The sequence below is a fragment of the Macaca fascicularis genome, chromosome X (assembly GCF_037993035.2).
Source record: "Macaca fascicularis isolate 582-1 chromosome X, T2T-MFA8v1.1".
Lineage (NCBI taxonomy): Eukaryota > Metazoa > Chordata > Mammalia > Primates > Cercopithecidae > Macaca > Macaca fascicularis.
Genome location: NC_088395.1, coordinates 160,770,656 through 160,796,501, shown reverse-complemented (window position 1 = coordinate 160,796,501; position 25,846 = coordinate 160,770,656). Strand labels below are relative to the sequence as shown.

The window sequence follows — 25,846 nt, the reverse complement described above, 5'->3', positions numbered from 1 at the left end:
TATTCTATAACCCAGTGATTCTATTCCCAAGTAAATGCCCTGGAATTTTTCCCACAGGTGCATGAATGTCCATGGCAGCATTGCTTGTAGTAGCCCCCAAACTGGGAGCAACTCAAATATCCTTTGATGGCAGAATGGTTAAATAAGTCATACAATGGAATATCTGACCCAGTGCAAATGAGTGAAATAGGGCTAATGCATCGACACAAGTGAATGTGGAGTACCTAATATTGAACACAAAACTGAAGCCACCCAAAATGTATACAATATGATTCTGTTGATATGACATTCAAAAACAGGTGAAAGGAAATAGTCTATTATTTAAGGATACTTGTATACTCATAAAACTATATTTAAAAGTAAAAGGAGTGGTAAGCACAAAATTCAAGATAGTGCTTTACCTCTTGGGAGGAGAAGGAAAGATGGTAGAGGGGAAACAGCTTCAAAGATATAGATCGGTAGCATTTCACTTCTGAAGCTGGGCCCTGAGTTTCATCTGTGTTATAACTGTATTGTGCAAATTATATTTAAATGCATTTGGGATGCCTTCACGAGAACTTAATATGTATAGTTGATCTCGTCAGGGTTTAATCTCTAAAGTATCACAGGCCTGTCAGATTCGTGAAGCAAATTCCTTTTTGAGTGAATTTTGGCATACTGTTCCCATAGTGAATAATGGTATAGTTTCACTGTGAAGGCCAGACTGGCTATATTCTGTTTGAAATTACAGTTCTCACTCAGATATGCAGGCTGATTGACTCAGGTCTCATCAGACTATTCTGTTACGATATGACGGCATCTGCTTGGGTGAAACCACAACTTGCCCTCCTTCCCTTGAGCAACCCAGATAGACATCATTAACCTGACTCCTGCGATGTTGGTTCCTAGGAGGAGCACCGAACAACCAGTTCCCTGAGCAGTGGTGTTCTTACGTGGACAAAGAAATTCAGCCTAGATTATTTGGCCCTGGACTTCAATTCAGCATCACCAGCCCCCATGCAGCAGGTAGGAAGGGCTTTGCGTCTGAGAATCCCCAGGTGATTCCATTTCTGCTTAGACTTTTCTGATGATCAAATCATGCATATTCTCCTTAGAAAGTGTGAAAAATGCAGACAAGTATAATGAGGAATATTTAAATCAGCCCTAATCCCATCTCCCAGACAGAATGAAATCTTGGTGTATTTCCTTCTAGGGTGTGTTCTTTGTGTGTATATGTATAAATAGATGTGATATTCACACTTCAAAATTTGGACCATAAAGTTTATAGAAAAATGTCTCAGGCAGAAATGAGGGTGAGGTAGAGGACCCTCCAGGTGTAGGAACATCCTGTTTAGGGAACAAGTAACAGCCTAGTTTGGTTAGACTTGAGGGAGCAGTGGAAAGAACTGTAAGTTGGAAGTGGAACCCGTTAGTAAGGGGCCTTGAATGCCAAGTTGGGCAGCTACCCCTTTGGGTAGAATTCTCATCTGAAAAATGGAAATCAGAAATGACAACACTTATGTCAAGGACTGTTGTGAGGATTAATTGAGTTAATACATGTAAGTCATCATAGCTGTGAACTAGTATCACCCACTGTACAGCGTAAGGAATGAGTGCATGGGAAACAATGGAGGACTTTCCTACTCTTTCGCTGAGGTAACTCCTACTTCTTTTCTACTTTTAATATCATTCCAAAAACCTGATATGAGACTGGAGAAAAGCTGTTAAGAAGGGTAGGAGCAATAAGTATAAAAGGAGCATTACTCAGTTTTGGTAGACTATGCACTCAAAGCAAACAACCCCCAAATCTCATCTCCTTTCAACACAAAGGCTCTTTTATTGCAGGCCAGAGCCTTTGTGTTCCAGTCCAGGGCCCAGGCAAGAGAAGCAGCCCCCATCTGAAGTGTGCTGGCCTCCTGGCAGAGGAAAAAGAGAGATTGCAGAATCACAGAATACCTCTTTTCTCCTTAGGATTGGAACATGTCACTTCCTTTTTGTTATTGTTGTTTTATTTTCATGAGACAAGATCTCACTCTGTCACTCAGGCTGGAGTGCAGTGGCATGGTCATAGCTCACTGCAGCCTTGATCTCCTGGGCTCAAGGTATCCTCCCATCTCAGCCTCCCAAGTAGCTGGGACTACAGTTGCACACCATCACCCACAGCTGTTTTTTATCTTTTTAATAAAAAATGATCTTGATCTCCTGGGCTCAAGTGATCCTCCTGCCTTGGCCTGTGTATTAGTCCATTCTCATGCTGCTATGAAGAAATACCCAATTATAAAGATTCCTTTATAAATTACCCAGTCTCAGGTATTTCTTACCCAAAGTGCTTGGATTACAGGCACATGCCACCATGCCAGGCTATGTCACTTCCACTTACATTATATTGGTCAAAGCAAGTCAAGTGGCTAGAGCAAAGTTGAGGGAAGCAATGTGTTTTTGTGCACACGCACGTGCATATACAAAGTATAAAGCTTCCACACAAAGAAAAGGGCAACAAATATTTAACAATGTAATTTAATACAAAAGGGTAAACATTTTCCTGACATTTTAAGTTAGATGTAATGAAAACCTTTTTGTTCTCCTTCTTCAGAAACTTCTCCTTTCAGAAGAACAAAGAGTAGACTATGTCCAAGTGGATGAGCAGAAGACACAGGCTCTCCAGAGCACAAAACAGGAGTGGACGGATGAGAGGCAATCCAAAGTATGAGAAACAGGGAAACTTGGGGCTCAGTTTGAGTTTTTTCTATTTTTTTCTTTTCAACTAAAAACACACTGATGGTCAACACAGGTCAAAACCAAGAGAGGCTGTGTAGTTTTCAAGGTCTTGGCCAGAACCTTTAGGAAAGAAGACCTCTTTATACATTGAAGGAACAAAAGAAGGAAGCAGTTGCCTTCCTGAGGGGGCTCTGAGAGAATCTAGCCTCCCCCTTGTCTTATCGGAGCAAAGATTGGAGTGAGTGTTGCGACCAACAGGATTTTATCGTTTGACTCCAATACCTGAAATTCTGACCTGTCTCCTGTGCTTCAATGAGAATGATAAATTATCCTAGCAAAGGGGCCTCTGGAGACCATCTTGTTCCAGCCTCTGAAGACAGTTGAGGAGATCAAGCCCAGTGATGGTGGCAAAATCTTACTCCAAGGACTTCAGCAGACTAGTCATGTCAATCCCCAAACAAAGACAAGTGACAGGGGCAATGGATCTCAGGCTCTGAGATAAGTATATCAGATGACACTGGTGGCTCTAAGGACATTGCAATTAAGCAGCTACCTGTAGCCAGGTATTCTGCTGCTCTTGGCCTTTTCCCATGCACCGTCTCATGTCTTCTCCGAAAGACCTTGGAAGATAGGCATGGAAGAGACCATTGATGCCACTTTGAAGAAAAGAACACTGAGAACTAGAGGAGGGAATGCTTTGCCCAAGATTATCACAAAGCCAAGACCCAGAGTCCGGCTTAGAATACAGTTGTCCAGGCTGCCAATTGCAAACTCATTCCTCTACCTCATACTTCCTCTGAGGATTTTGACAAAATGGATTAATTGGGTGAGCCTTGGAGACATGTGGGAAGCACCTGCAGACACAAAATGAGTAGGGATCTGAACAGTTTTGATACTTGAAAGGTGTGCATGTCAAGTGAGGGTTTCTTTGTGCGATGTTCAACTGGAACTCTATCATCAGTAGTTACAATTAGAAATACCTACTGATGGTCAGTCTGAAGGCCATTCTCATGGTCCCCTATGCAGTGTGTTTCCCTGTGAGCTGGCTAATGCTAGCAGAGGAATTTTTACCACCTTGGGGAAGGCGTAGGTTGTCCCTGGCTATCCTATGATGGGCCCAAGCTTTTGAGTGATAGAGAAAAATGACCAGGAAAAACCTATGAATTCCATTCTTAGGTTTCCCAGCCAATTGCTCCCCTCTGCTTGAGAAGTAACTAGGTACTGAGAGTACAAACACTCCCACTTTATAATGAGGGTGTCATGTCACCCCTTCCTTTACAGGTCCTGGGGTCCAGGACACCCAGAATGAAGGTGTTAGTTGGGCATGAAGTGTTATTTAATGTCTGTTCTTGATCCTTCTGAGCACCTACAGCTGGAAACTAAGCAGATACTGGTCCTGCATTCTGACTGAGATTTTGTCTTCTTTATGAGGATAGATCAAATTGGCAGTCAGGCCCATGATAGTCAGTGCAGTTGGGGCAGTTGCTACAGGATTTCAGGGTTTCCAATCACCCCACAGGTAAGTAAATGCCAAAGTCTTCTTTTTTCAGACCATACAAGAAGTCATTTTGATTTTCAAAGAAGCCATATTGATTTTCAAAGAAGCAGGTTCTGGTGACATTATTTTCTTCCTTGGACAAAGTGGGGGAAAATAGATTCTAAGTATTTTAACTGAGTTCAGAGTCCTTAGTGAGTCTGGACAGAGCAAGGAGAGGTCTCCCCACTCCCTAAGCCCCACAGCCAGCTCTGCATCACCACACACAGCCAAAGCCAGTGAGGAGCTGCCTTCTTCCCCATGTGACTTGCAAAGAGACTCAGGCAAGAAACCAGGGCTTCAAACTGCCAGTTCCCATGTGTGGAGCACTTGTGTTAGGATCACTGATTATCTGACAAAGGCTGATGCAGAAAAAAATTGTAGGCCCAAGTGTCAAGAACCACACCAGATTGGAGATAGAAAAGAATAGCTGAAATTATGTCAGTAGTGAAATGTCACTCAATTGACCCCCCCAAAAAGAAAAGAAATCTGTTTCTACAAAACATTTCCAGAAACATATTTATAGCATGAAGAAATACACACATGGGTAGTGTGACCTGTTTAGATGTGATTACTGAAAAATGGAATGCTCTGAATAGGCACTCTCTGCATTAAAGGTATGGAAGGTGATAGGGGTCAGAATTTTAAAATTTTAATTTTGAAAATGGTGACTCACCCCTCATTTCCAGAGTGTATGCAATTGTGTCCTGCTTTGATAACTGTTAGAGGATGGCTATGCAAAAGCATAATGATTCAAGGAAACAAAGTACACGTAGTTTTTGAGCTGACACCAGCAAAGGTACCATAAGTCAAAATATTGGTTTTGGTGGAGATGATCGATGTGTGTGTGTGAGAGAGAGCTATGTTTCTGACCAAGGGCCTGATGTTTGTTACAGAAATGATCCCAGAGACCTACAAGATGTGGGAATCAGCATAACAGGGCAATGCAGAAATTAACCCCACTTTGTTTTCTGTAGTTCCTTTTTGTTTCATTTTCTTCTGTCTCATCGCGTTAGAAAATTCCTCCCAGTCAGGAGTTGTCCAGTGCAGGACAGGGGACCCAAGGGTCTCAAGCTTGCAAGTCCAGAAGGTGACAAACCCAGGAGCACTGGGAGTTAAGCTTTCCTTGGGGAAGGAAGAGCCTTGAGGTCCAGCACACAGCCTGGCTCTAAAGGCACGAAGCGACCTGCCCACCGCACAGTCCACTTCACAGGATCAGCTGAATCATGACCTTTAAAAGTTCCAAGTTGACACTGAAGGCTGTCCTCAGACCTGGCTTTTTCCTCAGTCCCTGTTCATACCATCTCTGCACCCCCAATCACACTGATTTTTCAAATTCATTTTGTTTTTACTGTTTCAGTTCTGGTGTTAATAAAAGTCTTATAAGGAGGAATCGTGACTTAAGTTCTTTTTTATTTAAGTGATGACATCCAATATAAATAAGGATCATGTTTTAAAAGTTGAATATTTGAAAATGGACTTCATAACCACTTTTACATTGAAGTACAACAAACTTAACCTGACTCACGTGCGTGTTATTTCACTGCAAACAGTTGAGCAGGTGTCTGTAATCAGTACTGCTTCGGCTCAGCCAAACCATATCTTGTCATTTTCTTTATTTCTTCGTTGGAAACTAGCTTTTATAATTGATACTAAAATCAGCTGCTCTCCCTGACACCATGTATAACATGACCTTCATGATTACTTGCATGAGAAGGCAACTGCCCTAGGCCTGCCTGTCCTCAGCAGGCGTCTCTTTTGCCACCACCTCCCTTTTCTCCATAGCCGAGTCTCCCAGATGCCCTGGGTGCTAGGTCGGTGGCATCTCGAGGCCATGAAGCAAGGAAGGGACAAACAAAGTAGGGAGGGGACGGGCTCAGATTTGGGGGAAACAGACCAAAGGCATAGAGAGAACAGGCCTGCGGGATCCTGGGGCAGAAAGGACAAAAAGCCACATTAAATGCCTCACCCCTGGTGAAGTACGAGGCCAATCATGAACACTTTTTTCCTACACACACACTCTAGACCAAGTCTCCGACCCACAAAAACAGCAGGTTGGCCCATAAGGCCAACTGAGAGACTCAGACCCTCACATACATGGACACTGGAGAGCCGCAGGGACTGGATGGCTGTGCAGGGTGATCAGGTGGACAAAATGATCCAGATGGATAAAATGAATCTTGACCCCACTCTGCCGCCACACTTAAACACAGATTCCAAGCAGACCTCAGTGGGAAAGGCGGAACAATAAACTCTACGTGTTCCCTCTGCTTTAGGGGAGCCGTTTTGCTTGTAAGCACTGTTTGCTTGTAAAGCACTGTCTTTGTTTCATGGTCAAAAACTTCTATTTTACTTAGTTTTGTTTTGTTTTGTTTTGTTTTGGCTTCCTCTTTCTTTATTGGGCACTTTGTAGATGTCACGCAGGTCTAAAAGTCACACTGTTAAATAATTATTTAAAAACTGACCAGGACGAAGGTCCTGGTCCAGAGCTCCAAACCAGAAGCAAAAAGGAATCGGGGCGGTGGGCTGGGGGTACTCCTCCAACATCACCAAAACCCAGAAAACGAGGATCCTAACCTCCTCCGCGAGCCAAATCCAGGGCTTGGGCCCTTGGGCTAACCTGCAGGTGCCTCTGACTGCATCACACTCAGAGTAAGGTAACCAGCAAGGGGCTGGAGGGAATGGCCAGCCGAGTCCAGACATGGACAGATGTAACTGGAAGGAGGACAGGAAACAGTTACTGTCCGTCTGTAGATAAGAGAGTGCAGCTAAGGCAGGTTGAGGGGCAGGGGAGAGGCTGGGGGAGCAGTATTGCAGCAATGCAGGAGTGTAGCCCCAGGGTCCTGTCCTGAGCAGCTGGTCAGGGTAGCAGCTGTTAGTTCCCAGATGGAGCTCCTGACCCGAGAGGCAAGAGATCTAAGTCCAGCTGTTCTTTTAAATGCTGATGGTAATGCCCTATCTTGACATGATAGTGTTTTCGGATCATGCCATCTGTGGGTAGTAACTCTCCAGTTAGCAGCTTCAGAAGAGTTGACTTCCCTGCTCCATTGGGCCCTACCAGAGCCACTCGTGTGTCACGGTCAATTCCGAATTCTAGATTATTGTAGATGCAAGGCCTACTTTTGTATACTTGAAGCTCACATTTTGCACCATAATGACAGGTGGAGAGATCTTGCCACATGGTGGGAAATAAAATGACAGTGTCTTATCGCTCATGACCCTCTCTGTCAGTGCTGATGCCATCATTTTCTGTAGCGTCTTCTCCTTGTTCTGGGCCTGCTGGGCCAGCTTGGCACTGCCGTGACAAACCTCACAATGTAGTTCTTCATGTGTGCAATCTGATCTTGCTCCCAGTGAAACCTCTTCATCTGGTTCTCCTCCAGCTCTAGCCGTGTCTTCACATACTGATCATAATTACCCGTATAATACTTCAGTTTCTTGTTGTGCATATGAATGATGTTGGTACAGACACCACTCAGAAATCCTGGGAATGGGAGACGAGGACCAAGATGCGCTTAAAAGTTTTTAGTTCTTCCTCCAACCACATGCAAGCATCTAGGTCCAGGTGGTTGGTGGGCTCATCCAGGAGCAGCATGAAGGGCCAAATAAAGAGGGCTCTGGCAAGGGCAAGCCTCATCCTCCAGCTGCCACTGAAGTCTTTTAGCTTCTTGCGCTGCATGGCAGGTGTGAAACCTAGTCCATGTAAGATCCACGAGGCCCTCATCTCCATTGACAATTCCATTCAGTTCAATAAATATTTAATGATCACCTGCTACATAAGGGGTATTCTTATTGGTGCTGGGTATATAAGAATGAGTGAAACAAATATGTCTTTCCTTAAGCTTCTATTCTGGCAGGATGTGGTGGGCAGTGTTGGTGCCCTGCCCAAGTCCTCTGGCACCCCTTTCTCTGATTCCATGTGCTCTTCCTTCTGAAGCCTACACCCCTGGAGCTCCTTCTCAGAGGATAGCCCCTCAGCTCCTGGAGCTGCTTTACCTGCAAGAGCAGAGAGCTGGAAATGGCTTGGAATTCACTCTCCCTACCCTGTGGAACCTGGCTGAATCTTTCCTCCCTCTGGGATTGCACCCTTGCTTGGATTCTTCTTCTTTGCTCTGCTTTCCCCACTAGGGGTTCTCAGCCTTTGGGGTGTCCAATTTTCATACATTGCCTTCTTGAAAAATGGTCGCAACAATATTTTCTGTCTTGCTTGCTCTTTCAGCATCTAGCCACTCCCCATTAAGAGATGGAGTCTATGTCCCATCCAGTAGAACTTGGGTAGTGATGCTGTGGCCAATAGTGTATAGCAGAGGGGATTCTGACTTCTGGGGCCAGGTCATACACGATGATACATCTTCCACCTGATATATATATATATATGTATCTCCTTGGAATCCAGCCATTATGCTGTGAGGAAGCACAGGCCACATGGAAAGGAACCAAGTCGCTTGGCCCTCAGACTATTCTGAGTGTTACCAGCTGGCAGCCAGCACAAAATTGTCCCCTTCCTGTGTAAGACATCTTGGAAGCAGATTCCTTCAGCCTTCGTTTTAGCCACCCTAGCTGCTGCCACATGGAGCAGACATGAGCCTTACTCCCAGTGGCTGCCCAAACTGGAGATGCAAATGATCATCATTGTTTTGAGTCGCTAAGTTTAGGGGTGGTTCGTTATGTCGCAACACTTACTAGACCACCAACCGAAGGCAGAGGTGAGACAGGAAATACAAAACAAATTTGTACATTATACTGTATTTTAGAAGGTGGCAAGCAGTATGGGCAAAAAGAAAAGGGCAGTGAATTGGTCTGTGAGGGGTGCAGTTACATGATGAAGTAGGGTGAGGAGATGAAAATCGAGAAGATTTAAAGGAGATAAAGGAGCCAGCCATGAGCTAGATTTGAGAGAGCACCAAAGGCAGAGAGAGCAGAGTGTGCAAAAGCCCTCATTCAGCAGAAACCCTGGAATATTGAAGGTACAGCTGCAACACCAGGGTGGCTGGTATGGAGTTTGTAAGAGAGTATAGCAGAGAAGGTGGAGAGGTAATGGAGGATTCACAGATTACAATGTAAGGCCTTATTGGCCCTTATAAGGATTTTATCTTATCTTCTGAGTGAGAAGGAAACCAGTGAAGGGAATTGAGTAGGGGAGACATGTGATTGGACTTAATGACTTGAAAGGATCACTGTAGAGAATATATTATAAGAAGATTAAGATTAGAATAGGGAGACCAGGTAGGAGGTTATTGCACTCAGATAGGCAAGAGGTGGTTGTAGCTCAGACCAGAGTGGCAGCAGTGGAAGTGGTGCGATGTGGTTGGATCTTGGATAGCTTAGACAGAATGACAGAATTTGCAGAGGGATTGCATGTGGGTGATGAGAATAAGAAAGGAGTCAAGAATGACTCCAGGGTTTTTCACCTAAGCAACTGAATGGGAGTATTCTCTTGGATTTCCAAGCAGATCATTATTTTTAGTATATGCAAAAGCTGCAGAGTCCTATAGCTGGGTTCATTTCCTAGGGACTCATGACACTGTGCAACCTTCCTATGCCTCAGTTTGAGTGCATGTGTGTGAGAGAGAGCATGCCCACTCACATGCATGTGCCCCTTGAGGTTTTCCAACTGCAAAATGAGGGTTGTAACAGCCCCTAATATACCTAGAGATTATTGAGTCATGGTTGTTGTTAGATGACATAAAAGAGGTGATACATCTACAACAGGATCTGACCCACAAAATATTACCACTTGTTATTTTTAATGGAAGTTAGATATTATTTTAAATGTTTTGCATGTTATAGCTGATTAAATCCTCACTATGTGGCAGATATTATCAAGGCCAGCTTTATTGACAGGTGAATTTAAGGATCTGCTAATAGATGGTATAAGGGATGTGTGGCCAAGAGAGAAGTCTAAGAATTCAGCATATTATTTTTGATCTGAACAGCTGTCATTAATCACTGTGTAGAAGAGTTGGAAGTGGGGAAAGATTAGAGGTTCAGTTTTGGAGTGTTAATTTTATCTCTCAAGCAATTGCAGATGTCAGGATAGGCAGTTGGATCTATGAGTGTGGAGTGTGTCTTGGAGTCTAGGGACATAATTTATACACACACACATGCCCATGTGCACATTTAACATAATATCTAACTTTCATTATAAATAACAAGTGGTAATATTTAGTGGGTCAGAGCCTGTATATAATTTATGTCTCAACATGAGTCAATACGCATGCACGCGCACACACACACACACACAATTTATCCATGGGATTAGACCAGGATATTAAGAGAATAACTGTGAAAGTGAAGATGCCCTCCTCAGCTCCGATGTAATTGCCTTTATAAACAAACGGGTGAAACAATTCCCTGTAGTTCCCATCTGTCCCTCTGTCAAGACACACATACATACTCATACTGCAACCCACTACATGGATTTCATTCCCTTTCCCCTCCCAGGTGTCTCCATCAACAGTTTGAGAAACCCTACCTTAGCTAATAGAGATGCAAATAGCAGACTCAATAAACTTATGGCCAGATGTTTTCTCTCAGGTGTCACAGATACAGTGGACTCTGCAGCAGGACTATGAAGTGCTTTATCTGTGTTTCAGAGGACAAAGCACAAAAGTTCTCAATTCCATGAGAGCAGCAAAGCCTCGCACGTTCTGTCCACTGACTGCAAGTGTGCCCGATAGAATATACTTAACACTACTAAACTGTACACATAAAAATGGTCAACATGACACCTTTTAGGTTATGTGTTTTGTTTTGTTTTTACCACAATTTAAAAAAACCTCAAGAACTGCTGAACGGACAGCATACACAGTCATCCAGATGATACATTAATGGAAAAAAGTCCCTTCCTTCCTTCCTTCCTTCCTTCCTTCCTTCCTTCCTTCCTTCCTTCCTTCCTTCTTTCCTCCTTCCCTCCCCCCTTTCCTTCTTTCTTTCCTTTCTCTCTCTTTCCTTCTTTCCTTCCTTCCTTCTTTCTCTTTCCTTCCTTCCTCTTTCCTTCCTTTCTCCCTCCTTTCTTCCCTTCCTTTCTTCTATGCCTTCATCCCTGTCTCCTTCCTTCCTTCCTTCCTTCCTTCCTTCTTTCACCTCTCTGTCCTATCTATCTCTATCATGAAAGAAAATGAAGTAATTAAGGGTAGGGCTTTGTAAACTGGAGTCTGGAGATTGAGAGAAGATTGCACTCACACCTGATAAAGTTCAAACCACGGAATGTTCCAGTAGACTTTGATACACACCTGAGGTCAATATCTGCCAGCCTTGAACATCTCTCAGCTGGGAGTACCCCGATTAAATAACCAGTCTGAACAAGTTTGTAATTTGGGATTTCTGCACAGCCAATGAACTGCCTCAGAAAATAACTTTTTGTGGAAATCTCCTGTATAAAATTTATTCTGCCCTTACCTTATCAGGGCTGGCCTGATTCAGTGTACCTGAATTGCAATTCTTTGTTTCCCAAATAAGTGTTATTTTCTTTGGCCTCTATGTCCATCTTTCTTCAGTTAACACTCTATATCTATCTCCATCTATCATCTCTATTATGTATCAAAAGCAAGTTAGTTTGTGGTCATGGAACAATATGAACACATTTATTGCCATGGAAAAACAAAGTGCAACGTTCTCTCATAGAAAGTCAGACTGGCTTACTGATGATGTGGGTTACTTGGCATACATGTTTTGTCATTAGGATGAACTGAATGTAGACTCCAGCATTCCCACAGAATGCACTTCAAACACATATGCTATATACACTAGACCAGATACCTTACCACTTGCAACTATTACACACTTGATAGCAAAATCACCTGGAACATATTTTCAGATGTGTGTGAGCAAGAAATATTTGAAGAACAGAGATATAAGAAGCAGACACACATCAACTTGGAAAGAAGCCTTGGAGCCATGCACAGGCAGGACATTGAGACCCCAGAGCACCTAATGTAGCTCACACCTGCTTAATCTAATGTATTTCAAAATGACAAAATATACTAGTTTTAAGATATCAAACAGACACTATGTGATATGGTTTGGAACTGTGTCTCTACCCAAATCTCACGTTGAATTGTAATCCCCAGCGTTGGAGGTGGGGCCTGGTGGGAGGTGATTGGATCATGGGGTCGGTTTCTCATAGTTTAACACCATCCACCTTGGTGTTGGTGTGGCAATAGTGAGCGAGTGCTCACGAGATCTAGTTGTTTAAAAGTGTGTAGTACCTCCCCCCTCTCTCTCTTCCTCCTGCTCCAGCCCTGTGAGACGTGCTTGCTTCCCCTTCTGTGGGCAGCAAGCCACCCAGGTGCCGAGGCAAGAGATCGAGGGCACAAGCTGTTCCAGTATAATAAAATATATAAAATAAGAATAGTTATACTAGATATAGATAATAGATATGATTATATATGAATATCATTAATCATTAGTTTGTAGCAATTACTCTTTATTCCAATATTATAATAATCCTCGCTCTACAATCATAACATAGGAAAAACCAGAGATAGGAGCTGAGGGGACGTAGTGAGAAGTGACCAGAAGACAGGAGTGCAAGCCTTCTGTAATGCCCGGGCAGGGCCACCAGAGGGCTCCTTGGTCTAGCGGTAGTGTCAGTGTCGAGGAAAAACTCTCGCTCCTTAGCAGACTGGGAAAGGGAATCTCCCTTTCCTCGGAGAAGTTCAGAGAAGACTCTACTCCTCCACCTCTCATAGAAGGCCTGACATCAGTCAGGGCCACCCGCAGTTATCCGGAGGCCTAACCATCTCCCTGTGATGCTGTGCTTCAGTGGTCACGCTCCTGGTCCGCCTTCATGTTCCATCCTGTACACCTGGCTCTGCCTTTTAGATAACAGTAGCAAATTAGTGAAAGTACTAAAAGCCTCTGATATGCAGAAATAATGGCATAAGCTGTCTCTCTCTCTCTCTCTCCTCTCTTTCTCTCTGCCTCGGCTGCCAGGCAGGGAAGGGCCCCCTGTCCAGTGGACACGTGACCCACATGATTTTTACCTATCATTGGAGATGGCTCTCACTCCTTACCCTGCCCCTTTGTCTTGTATCCAATAAATATCAGTGCAGCCTGGCATTCGGGGCCACTACTAGTCTCCGCGTCTTGGTGGTAGTGGTGCCCCGGGCCCAGCTGTCTTTTCTTTTATCTCTTTGTCCTGTGTCTTTATTCCTACAATCTCTTGTCTCCGCACATGGGGAGAAAAACCCACCGACCCTGTGGGGCTGGACCCCTACACCATTCACCTTCCATCATGATTGAAAGCTTCCTGAGGCCTCCCCAGAAACAGAAGCTGGTATGCTTGCTGTGCAGCCTGCAGAACCGTGAGCCAATTAAACCTCTTTTCTTTATAAATTACCCAGTCTCAGGTATTTCTTTATAGCAATGCAAGAACGGACTAATGCATTATAGTACTTGAAAAGCTCTTCACTCTTTCTTATTCATTGGGTCTACAGAGGTTTACTGTGTTAGACAGTCATTCCTTTTAATAAAGTCGTGCACCACATAATGACATTTTGGTTCACGGAAAACTGCATAGACCACAGCCATCCCGTAAGTTTATAATGGAGCTCAAAATTTCCTGTCACTTAGTGACGCCTTAGCTGCCACAACGCCATAGTGCATTGCCTTACTTTTTCTATGTTTAGATATGTTTAGATACACAGATACTTACCATTATGTTGCAATTGCCTACGGTCTTCAGTTCAGTCACATGCTATCCAGGTTTGTAGTTAGGAGCAATAGGCTCCACCATATAGCCTAGGTGTGTAGGAGGTTATATCATCTAAGTTTTGTAAGTACCCTCTAAGATGTTCACACAATGATGCAGTACTCAGAACGTACCTCTTTAGATATATTCGGTATCTTAACACTGAAATCTAATACCCTTAGTTATTCCCAATTAAAATATTGTCATGGAATGGATGGATGGTTTATAAATAATTCTGATGTGGGATAGTTTCTTCAAATAACATCTTACCATATCCTCCCAACCCTTCTGCCAAAAAAATAAAAGCAAGTGGAAATGTAGGAATAGGGGTCTACCTCCTTGGTGGCCTGATCTATGAAACCCTTAGTGCTCTTGGATTATACCTTGAGAAACACAGATCTTGAACAATATTGATAGGGGTGCGCTGTGCTTTTCTCAGTGCATACTCAGTAAAGCTATACACATAGTACGAATCACAAATATGGTAACTACTTATCTATCCATATTTTGTTAGAATATGTATCCTCGTCAGTGCAAATGCATTCATCTGCTGATGGGCACTTAGGTTGCTTCCACCTCTTGGCTATTGTGAATAATAGTGTCTCTAATTGTGAATAGTGTCTCAAATTGTGTTCTGTTACAATGGAGAACAGATTCTTATTGAACTTATGTAAGTAACCACATTGCCATAAATTAAGTACACTTACAAACCATTTTCAAATTCTGGATAAATCAGGTAGAGAGAAAGAAATACACTCCAATATGGTTTTTCATGATCATCATTTCCCATTTGAACACGTTTCCACACTTCCTCTGTGATTTTCTTTGAGTTTACATTAATAAAACAATGGAAAGATTTGGGATACAGTCCCTCTTTGTGAATTTTCTATCTCCATAGCAATGGAAAACACTTGTGAAATATTTAGCAGCTTCCTATAAATCAGAACTTACTTTTATTATCAGCACATCTGCGATAAAATGAGTAATCTTTCTGACATACTTACTGAGATGGAGCAAAATCCTGAAATCCCCAGGGGTAAAAAAGGGAACAATTACATTCAACATGGCTTGAGATGTATTAATTTTATTAAGATGCTAAGTGCTGCAACATCATTACAAGAGAACCCCTACATTGCCTCTGGTCACTCTGCTTTCAGAAACTAAGAAATGTGACTTTAACTCTTGCTTTGTATACTATGGACATGCAGTGATGTCCACAAGAGATTTTGGTGGATTTCCAGGGGACTCACAATCCAATGATCATGTCTGTAACTGAAAGCAGTGGTTTTAAAGGGGGACTTGTCATGAAGGGTATGCAGGGGAGGGAGGGAGCACATGTGGGGTCTATGTGACTCTCTCTTCAGTGCCTTGTCTATCAGGTGGCCGAGCTGGCACCATTGTGAACAAAGAGCTAGGTTGTAAAGTGGCCACTGTCTCAAGACACACTCCAGATGGGACAGAGTTTCATGGTGGGCATACCTTAGGTTGTAAATTGACTGTTTTCTCTTGAGGCAATCTCCTGATGGGAGAGATTTCTGGCTTTGGAGCTTCTAAGTAGGTACATGGTTAGATGAGAGCTTGCCCTGTAGGGAGTGTCTGGTGCAGGGAAGGCAAAGGTAATGATTGCATTCTAAAGATTTGTTGGAGCATTATGGTACAAGATCTGGAAAGTCTCTGGGAAAACCTGTCTTGGTTCCCATACAGAGGGTGCAACAGAGGTAAACTCTACCACAGAGAAGTGTGACTATTCTTGCAACCGGGGCGAAAGTTGAAAGTAGCTTCTGCCACCATGATGATCCAGATCTGATCCAGGATGCTAACGAATGATCTCTCGATGATGTTCGTTCAGATGTAGCTTTGATTTGTTGGTGCATGTCTCTCAGGGCTATCGAGGCATTTCTTTAATTATTGGGGATGTATCCACAGCAGTTAGTCTTAACTATCGTGCATGTTCCCCACTGCCAATTGTAACTGGAGTTCCTGTGATGATATGATGACCACTTGGCTCAGTATATATTTAACAGGTTACAAGAGGAGCTATGAGTATTCATGAAGGTGATCATAAGCCCTGTTTAGTTCTTGAGAATGGGTCTGTTTAGTTAAATAGCTGCATCCCATCCAGGAGATGGCATTTTTTATGGAAACAAAAGAAAAACAAAGGTTAATGTTGGGCACAGCCTATCCAGATCTTAGACTCAAAGTGTCTTTAGTTACAGAGGAGGAAGTCGGTGGCAGACTAACATGTTTTTCTCATCTGTGTTACAAGGAATGAGGTAGCAGTAATTTCACTGGTTCCAAATCAGAGAAAAGGAAGAAAAATTTGAAAGTGTTAGTTTAGGGACTCATAGTCTGGAAAGAATTCACAATTTAGTCCACATTGCAGAAAGTAATAATAATATTAAAAGGCAAAACTCAAAGATAATGGACAAGACTACAATCTAACAAGAGGTGTACTATATAGTTTTTTCTGAAACATATTTTTTCTCTCCAGTCCCCATTCTTACTAAACACAAATCATAGTAGGACAAACTTATTTTCAAAATTTTAGTCTTATGATGCTTGGCCTGATTATTTGCATAAAGTGCAGGAAGAATAATTATTTGGCAAATAGGTTCCTTTAAAAATCGGCTTTGCTGGAATTTTTATTCATAAGGAATCTTAGATGAGAGCTCTCAAGGCCTCAAGCCCAGGCATGTTTTTTTCTGTGCTTGCAAATACTTGTATGGATTGGGTAAACATCTCTCCTTTCGAGATCCTAAGATAACTTAGGGCTCCTAGGTCTGTAGGAAAGTGACATTCTTTATTTACCACAGGTCAGGAACCCCATATAGGGACTGCATAGACAAGCTATGAGGCCAGTTTTTCTAAGGGGCTTTTATCAGCTCTACAAATCAATCATGATTCCTTAGAGCAGTCTGTTTATAGCTAAAAGCATGCCATTCCAGTCAAAGCCTTGGGAAAATAACCATTGTCTCTAATTGTGTCCTGTTACAACAGAGAACAGATTCTTATTGAACTTATGTAAGTAACCACATTGCCATTAATTAAGTACACTTACAAACCATTTTCAAATTCTGGATAAATCAGGTAGAGAGAAAGAAATATACTCCAAATTTCACTCACAAGAGTGTACTTTACCCAATTGTTAAAAGCTGTAAATAGCTCAAAAGAATTATACTTTTCTGTACATGGAAACACAAAAGAATTAGCAATATTTCAAACAAGAAATCATAAGAAGATTATTTTGGTCTTTTGTTAGTTCAGTCTATGTAATTAACTCTAGGTTTGCTGGATGTTCATGAACACATTAGCTCTCCATGGGAGTCTTGGAAATTTTTTTCTCTTTTCTAATATCACAGTCTCCAAAGTTATCAGAAACCTGCATTCAAGAGTACCTGTCAGAGTATTAGAGCTGATTATAAAGAATCAGAGTAAAAAAGCGATTATGGGTGACATGAGCCTCAGAACAGCCACAGTTAAAGACATAAACAACAAAGAAATTTGGTCATCTCTGTGGCACAAACAATTTAACATAACAATCATAATTACTACTGATAACGTATCAGGATTATAGGAATCTTATACAACTTTGGAACACATACTAAGAATATATTTATATGGCTGGGCGCAGTGGCTCAAGCCTGTAATCCCAGCACTTTGGGAGGCCGAGACGGGCGGATCACGAGGTCAGGAGATCGAGACCATCCTGGCTAACCTGGTGAAACCCCGTCTCTACTAAAAAATACAAAAAACTAGCCAGGCGAGGTGGCGGGCGCCTGTAGTCCCAGCTACTCGGGAGGCTGAGGCAGGAGAATGGCATGAACCCGGGAGGCGGAGCTTGCAGTGAGCTGAGATCTGGCCACTGCACTCCAGCCTGGGCGACAGAGCGAGACTCCGTCTCAAAAAAAAAAAAAAAAAAAAAAAAAAAGAATATATTTATATGAATATAACCCAAAGAAAGCTTAACACCATTTTGTATTTGACAATGTTTCCTATATGGCTTCAATAGACCAAATAAGCCAAATATGTCTCTTTTGGACTTTAGGGTATCTCATATTCAAAAGGGTTGACCAGGTCAAAAAAGGACTTATTTAGAATTTGGCTTTGGAACATTTGTTACATATCAAAGATTTAACCACTTGACATTACAAAATAGAATCCCGGATTACTATATGTCATTTATTTAGACAAAATGATAACTCGAAAATTTTAAAAAGGCAAAAATCTTTACTTGTTGGTAGAGGAAAGACTTGGCTTTCTAAACAAGACCCAATAAAGGTAGCATGAGGCCAACTAAATCTGTCTTTTCTTCCCTCTTTTTTCTGTCATTTATTCAAAAGGAAAACAAAAATCTTTCATTATCTTTTAATAGTACATGAAAATCTTGTTCAACACAGAAGCCAAATTTCACCTTTGAATTAGTGTACCATCTATTAATGTTAAACACATTTTTTTTTTTTTTTTTACACAGGGTCTCACTCTGTCACCTAGGCTGGAGTGCAATGGCATGATCACGGTTCACTGCAGTCTCAACTTCCCAGGCTCAGCTGATCCTCTCACCTCAGCCTCCTGAGTAACTAGGAATACAGGTGCTGGCCACCAAACCCAGCTAATTTAATTTGTTTTTTTTTTGTAGAGATGGGGTTTTGCCATGTTGCGCAGCCTGTTGTTGAACTCCTCCCAAAGTGCTAGGATTACAGGCATGAGCCACCAGGACTGGCCTTTAACCCAATTCTTAATAAAACCTTATAAACAAATCTATCCAATCTCAATTCGTTTGATCATAAGGTAAGATTTCCATAAACGTTTATAATCCTTTACAATTTTTGTTAAAGAAAAGACGAATGCTGTAAGAAAACCAGATACATTGGCTCAGATTCTGGCCCTGCATCAATGTGCTTTTATTTTAATGTTTAATTTACAGGAAAACTAAATAATCCCCTTCAAGTTTCAGACAGCTTGCTCATACCTATAGAACTTCCTTAACAAGATCAATCTTTCACAAATATTTTACAACTTGTTTAAACTTTCAGTATTCTCTTATTCTTCCTGCTTAGGACAATGCTCCAAAACTTTTGAACTAGCCAAAATTGCCTTCCATTGAACAAAAATATATCCCTGCCTTCTTATAACCTTTTGTCAGAAACACATTCCACTTTCCTTATCCACTTTGCATGTCAAACTGTTTCTCCAGTAGTCTCAATTACATATGTTACAGTGTTAATTCTCAGCAACTTTTATTTTTGGTGAAAAACCTGGTAAGTAAGCAATTATAACCATGTATCAGCTTGCAAAGCCCAGGACTGAGACAGACCAAGCTTTAGACAATGTCTGACTCTTCCCAGCCTAGCCAGGGAACCTGGCAAACTCCATATGTCCTCAGGCCTTACCTAGAATCTAATGGATGTAAAACAGAGAAGTCAAACAATTATTAAAACCATGTTTGTGATAATAAATTATACTACCTAAAAAAAAAAACAAAAAACTCATAGAAGCAAGTTATAACCTTAAAGCATCTAGCAAACAGTATCTGACCTGCCTAAATTAGACCGAATGTCTAAATTTTGAAGATGTTTTTATTTTATTAGTTTTTATTTACTTTACCAATAATCTTTAAACTGTCTTTATTTCTCAAAGATTATTGGAGTCAGATGACCTAAAGCCATTGAAGTTTCTACTTTTCTGACAATATGATTGATTTAAGCCCTTATTATATCTTAAGCCAATTAATTAGAGCTCTTTCATAAATTGTGGCAGCAAAACTCATAGAAGCAAGTTATAACCTTAAAGCAAATGTCTAAGTCTTTTGTCAATTCTTTAATTCAATTGTTTATCGCTTTGCTTGAGTTTTAGGAGTTTGTTGTATATTATGAGTTGAGTTTTAGGAGTGTGTTGTGTATTACAGATACTAAACCCTTATCAGATATATGATTGGCAAATATTTTCTCACTTTCTTCAGCTTGTCTTTTCACTTTTGGGTTGAGGCTTAATATTACCATGCTGCCCCGGCATCCATTTTGTTGTCTTGACATGAGTCCCCAGATGCCACACGATGCCCTTGGTTAATAGCCTAAGCCCAGTTCCCAACCGCTGCCTTTCGACTCCACTTTCCTTCCCCTAAAAGCCGTCTCACCAGTACACACACACACACCCAGCTGCTTGACCAAATGTAAAGTTAGGTTAGGTCCATGTAGTTAGGTTAGGCCCCTTTTTCTGGGCATTTGCTTCGAATGCTCCAATCTTCTCACCCCCTACTGTGATGCTCTGACCACCTCCCTGGACCCAAATAAAGGCAAGTGCCCCAGGTCCACGCACACCCTCTGCACATGTTGACTGACCTCCGTGTAGCCACCGTAACCTATGAATAACAGAAGTTCTTTGTTTCCGTCTTCTGGCTCTTCTAATCGCTGAAGGAGTACTCTCCATTTTAAAGGAACTAAAGTAAACTAGTTCAACCATTGTGGAAGACAGTGTGGCGATTCCTCAAGGATCTAGAACTAGAAATACCATTTGACCCCGCCATCCCATTACTGGGTATATACGCAGAGGATTATAAATCATGCTGCTATAAAGACACGTGCACACGTATGTTTCTTGCGGCACTATTCACAATAGCGAAGACTTGGAACCAACCCAAATGTCCATCAATGACAGACTGGATTAAGAAAATGTGGCACATACACACCATGGAATACTATGCAGCCATAAAAAAGGATGAGTTCATGTCCTTTGTAGGGGCATGGATGCAGCCGGAAACCATCATTCTCAGCAAACTATCGCAAGAACAGAAAACCAAACACCGCTTGTTCTCACTCATAGGTGGGAACTGAACAATGAGAACACTTGGACACAGGAAGGGGAACATCACACACCGGGGCCTATCATGGGGAGGGCGGAGGGGAGAGGGATAGCATTAGGAGATATACCTAATGTAAATGACGAGTTAATGGGTGCAGCACACCAACATGGCACATGTATACATATGTAACAAATCTGCATGTTGTGCACATGTACCCTAGAACATAAAATATAATAAAAAACTAAATAAATACAAATAAGTAAAAAATTAAAACAACTTTCTTGATAATGTTCTTTAATGCACAAAAGTTTTTCATTTTGATGAAGTCCAGTTTAACAATCTTTTCTCTGGCTGCATGTACTTTTGGTTTCATATCTGAGAATCTATTGCCAAATCCAAGGTCATGTAGATTCACTCTGTGGTTTCTTTGAAGAGTTTTATGGTTTTAGCTCTTACATTTAGGTTGCTGACCGATTTTGCATTAATTTTTACTTACCGTGTTACATGGGGGTTCAACATCATGCTTTTGCAGGAGTAATTCCACTTGTTCCAGCGCTGTTTGTTGAAGAGATTGCAGGATTGGCACTCTTGTCAAAAATTATTTAACCAGAGATCACATCAAGTTAAAAAACTTCTGCACAGCAAAGGAAACAATTCACAAAGTAAAGAGACAACCCACAGAATGGGACAAAATATTTGCAAACTACCCATCTGATAAGGGATTAATGACCAGAATACATAAGGAACTCAAACAATGTTGTAGGGGGGAAAGAAAAAAAAAATCTAATAATTCAAGTTAAAAAGAGGCCAAAGAAGCAAAGGAACAGGAAGGGCATAGGGAGGGTTGGGAGCGGGGGCGAGGAGGGATGGGGCAACCACAGACAGGATGGAGATTTAAGGATCCCTGTGATTCCCGAGATGACCCTGAGAGCATCAGCTGGGGAACTGGATGAAAATTCACGGCAGACGTGCATTGTTTGGAAGGAGGTGAGGAGCCAGAAATGGTGAGTTATTCACTGAAGGAGTGACCACTTGATCTGTTCTTTGGCTGACTGTAGTACCTGAGACATGGTCTGCCCCATAAGAGGGACATCTTCATCCCCTTATTTAAAAAAAATTATTTTTGAGACAGCACCTCCTCTGTTGCTCAGGCTGGAGTACGGTGGCACAGTCAAGGCTCACTGCAGCCTCCACCTCCCCAGGCTCAGGTGATTTTCCCACGTCAGCCTCCCGAGCAGCTGGCACTACAAGCACGGCGTACATTGCCTGGCTAATGTTTTCTGGTTTTAGTAGAGACGAGGTATCACCATGCTGCCCAGGCTGGTCTCAAACTTCTGGGTTCAAGCAATTCTCCCACCTTGGCCTCCCAAAATGCCGGGATTACAGGTATGAGCCACCTCAGGGGGCCAGAGTTTCTTTCTTAAATGTTTGATTCATTAACCAATAGAGCATCCAGCCTGGAGTTTTCTATGTGGGAAGGTTTTTAATTATGAACTGATATGGGTAGTTGATATAAAACTCCTTTTTTTTTTCTTGTGTCAGTTTTAGTAATATGTATCTTTCAATGAAATTATACATTTCATCGAAGTCATTGAATTTATTGTCACAGAGTTGTTAAATAGCATTCCTTTTGTTTTTCTTATTTTTATTTTTTTTTTGACAGAGTCACGCTGTGTCGCCCAGGCTGGAGTGCAGTGGCGCGATCTTGGCCCACTGCAAGCTCCACCTCCCAGGTTCACGCCATTCTCCTGCCTCAGTCTCCCGAGTAGCTGGGACTGCAGGCGCCCACCGCCACACCCGGCTGGTTTTTTTGTTTTTTTTTTTTTTTTTTTTTTTTTGTATTTTTAGTAGAGACGGGGTTTCACTGTGTTAGCCAGGATGGTCTCGATCTCCTGACCGTGTGATCCGCCCGCCTCAGCCTCCCAAAGTGCTGGGATTACAGGCGTGAGGCACCACGCCCGGCCAATAGCATTTTTTACTAGCCTTTGACTTGTTTCACTGATGTCTGCTTTGTGATTTATTAGGTCCTCCTCCTGCTTGTCTGGGGCTAGCTTTCTCTTTTCCTCTAGGGTCTTAAGAGGAAAAGCTGAGATGATTGGGCCAGGAAGGAGTGGGGAAGAAGAGTGGGGCATGGCGAGTCCACAGTCCAGACCACAGTGGGGAAGGGCCGCACCCTAGCCGTGGAGAGGAGGAGGAGAAAGTGCTGTCGTTGGAGGGGCATTTGGGGCTGAGGAGAAGCTGGTGGGTTTGTACAGGTGCTGTGGGGGAGAACGGAGGGGTGAGGTGTGTGGGAGGGAAGAGCCCAGCTGGGAAATGGGGGCTTTGCATGGAAGGAGCTGCTCCCCCATACAGAGCCCAGCTCCAGGGGATCCCTTCTCCCCCAGATTCTCACGGCTCTGGACCGAGATGCCTCAAGGCGACAGAAGCTGGAAGATCGTCAGCCTCGTGCCCAGTGAAAGCTATGGGTGGTGGAATGGGTGAGGAGGGGGCTTCTCAGTCTTGAGCCGTCCTCCTGTCCTGGGGAGCGGCTGGCTCAAGCCTGGGTCCCCGGGCTGAGCCCTGAATTGGGTGTTGCGGGGCAGGTCACCCTGGCCAGGATGTCTCCGGCACACCTGGGCCCTGAAAGGAGAGGGAGTGACAGACAGGACCAGGCAGAAGGCAGGGGAGGCCGGATGCGGTATTAAAGAGGCTGGCCAGAAAAGCCTCTCTGAGAGGGTGACAATTGTGTGCAACGCTGGAAGAAGAGATTTCTCGACAGGAGAAAGCTAGTGCAAAGGCCGTGAGGCAGGAGTGTGCCTGGTGTGTTCCAGAAAGGGCCAGGGGCCCTGTGTGGCTGCGTCAGCGTGAGCAAGGGGAAGTGTGGGAGGTGAGAAGGCCAGAGAGGAAACGCTCGATCATGTCGGGTCTGCAGGCTGCCATCAGGGCTCTGGCTTTCACTGTGAGTGAGGGAAGCCCACTGGACAGCTTAGAGCAGAGGACTGAGGCCACCTGACTTGGGTTTAAAAGCTACCAGCTCCAGCCATCCGGCCGTGGGATTAGGGTGGCCGGCTGCACCTGGGCCATGTTTGGGCAGAGGTGGCGGGACGGGGTCATGGGACAACGAAACTAAAGACTCATGCTCTGGGTGAATGAAACCCACACTTGTGGACCAGGTTGGGGAGCCCTATCTGGAAAGAGCTGGTCCCTGTGCCCGTTCTCCTCCTCCCTTTCCTCCTGGGACTCCCTTGCAGGCTCACCCCTCCCTATTTGGATTCGTATCCACAGAAGACTCCTTCACTGCTTTTTCTACCATCACAGCTTTTGAGGGCTTATCAGCAAGGACTCAATCCCTGTCTTAGTCTATTTGTGTTGCTATAGAGGGGTACCTGATGCTGAGAAATTCATAAAGAGTTTTATTTGGCTCATGGTTCTGCAGCTATAGGACGGGTGGTGCCAGCATCTGCTTCTGGTGAGGGCCTCAGACCGCATCTACTCCTGGCGGGAGGTGGCGGAAAGCTGGCATCGCATGGTGAGAGAGGAAGGATGAGCCATTCCACCTGGAATCTGGGGTGAAGTCAACTCCAGCAGAATCAAAACTGCTGAAGGGAAAGGGAGGGAGTGGTTCTAGGGGAAATATGGACACTGGTACAGGGGAACAGAGGTTGGCTGACAAAACCAAAAGATGCCCTCTGCTGTGGCACAGACATGTCAACACACTCAAAATCCACTTCCAATGTTTTGAAAGAACAGGACTAGGAGAGATGGTTTATTCGAGCAGACTCTTCTTTTACAAAGTAAAGACGTGTATTTCCAAAGTAATACATGCTTGATGAAAATATTTCAGCATGGAAGTCTGAGGTTTAAAAGGTGAAGGTTTTATTTCCCTAACGCTATTGTCCAGCGATGAGCACTCTTGAGCGTGGAGGTGGCTGTCCAGGGAGTTACTGTGCACATCCCTACATGCTCACATGGCGGGAGCACACTGCCAAAACAAGAGTGTGCCATAGCCTATATGCAGAGATCTGGTGACTTGTTTTAACCTCTTTCTATGCTAGTACCCGACTATCTACCATGCTCTCTCTCTAGCTTCCTCACACTTTTCCCCTGGGGCAGTTGTGCAGTGATTTATTTAATTTTTCTGCAGCTGATGAACATTTACATTCTAAAAACTATTTACGTGATGGTGTCATTAAGATGCTGGTGGATTCGACCTCACTTGCCTATCCAGGAGTTTCTCAGATGGATTCCTCAAGGTGGGTGAAAGGGTATGCACATTTTTCCCTTAATAGAAAATGCCAAATAAATGTCCAAATAGATGCTACTACCACTGCTACTGACAGTGTATGAGTCCTCGTTTCCAACTACAGCCTTGCCAAGCACTGGAGATTGTCAACTAATACTTTAATCTTACATTAAAATATGCTCTGGTCCCACTGAATAAATCCTGAAAGCAAGACTCAAAGGGATCTTGTTTCCAAGCAACTTAAGAGCATCCCAGAAGACAGCTCAAGAATATGTCTCTTTTGCTTTGACAAACAACAGCCACTTTCCAAACTAGCTCTGCCCAAGATGGTGCCAGCGTGACCACCCGGTAGACAAGGCAACTCAGCAAGTCACAGAGACCCCGCAGCTGCCTGCTCCCTCCCCTGTGTGCCATTCATGCCAAGTCCCCCATTAAAAGGCCCTGCTTTCTGCCCCCAAAGGGAAGCAGTGCCCTTAAAGGCAGGAGCCTGTACGTCTTCCCCTAAACCAAGCATGGCAGAAAGTCCGTTTCTTAATAGCAGACATCGCTCTTGTTCATTGGACTCTGCAAGCGGTAAGAGAATCTGCGTTTTGTTAACATTCCGTGTTTACAAACATTTTACGTTGTTCACATTATTACTATTATTATTATTATTTTAGAGACAGGGTCTCGCTCTGTCGCCAAGGCTGGAGCTCAGGGGTGCATTCATAGCTCACTGCAGCCTCGAGATCCTGGACTCAAGCCACCCTCCCACGCCAGCCTCCTGAGTTACTGGGACTACAGGTGCCTGCCACCACGCCCTCCACCCCTAATTTTTAAATGATTCTCATAGAGACAGAATCTCGCTACATTGCCCAGAGTGGCCTCCAATTGCAGGTCTCAAGCCATCCTCCCACCTGA

General features: G+C 43.3%; 1 protein-coding gene, 1 long non-coding RNA gene and 1 pseudogene across 21 annotated transcripts in view; 1 reads left to right on the top strand and 2 right to left on the bottom strand.

The window, feature by feature from the left end:
- GAB3 (GRB2 associated binding protein 3) overlaps nt 1–5,624 on the top strand; it is a 71,981-nt gene extending 66,357 nt beyond the window's left edge. For all 20 annotated transcript variants that reach the window (XR_012430154.1, XR_012430153.1, XR_012430150.1 and 17 more), the window contains 2 exons: nt 889–1,005; nt 2,573–5,624. Coding sequence is in view for 10 of the 20 variants with exons in the window: in XM_074029742.1 (XP_073885843.1) it covers nt 889–1,005; nt 2,573–2,689 (234 nt within the window). In the remaining 10 variants the exon portion in view is untranslated. The remainder of the gene's footprint in view (nt 1–888; nt 1,006–2,572) is intronic.
- Nucleotides 5,625–6,986: 1,362 nt separating this feature from the next.
- LOC135969225 (ATP-binding cassette sub-family F member 2 pseudogene) lies at nt 6,987–8,034 on the bottom strand (annotated as a pseudogene).
- Nucleotides 8,035–14,993: 6,959 nt separating this feature from the next.
- Nucleotides 14,994–21,358, bottom strand: LOC141409429 (uncharacterized). The gene is made up of 2 exons (XR_012430149.1): nt 21,221–21,358; nt 14,994–16,032 (listed from the first exon to the last, which is right to left on the bottom strand). It is a non-coding gene; the product is annotated as an uncharacterized lncRNA (long non-coding RNA).
- Between the last annotated feature and the right edge of the window lie 4,488 nt (nt 21,359–25,846).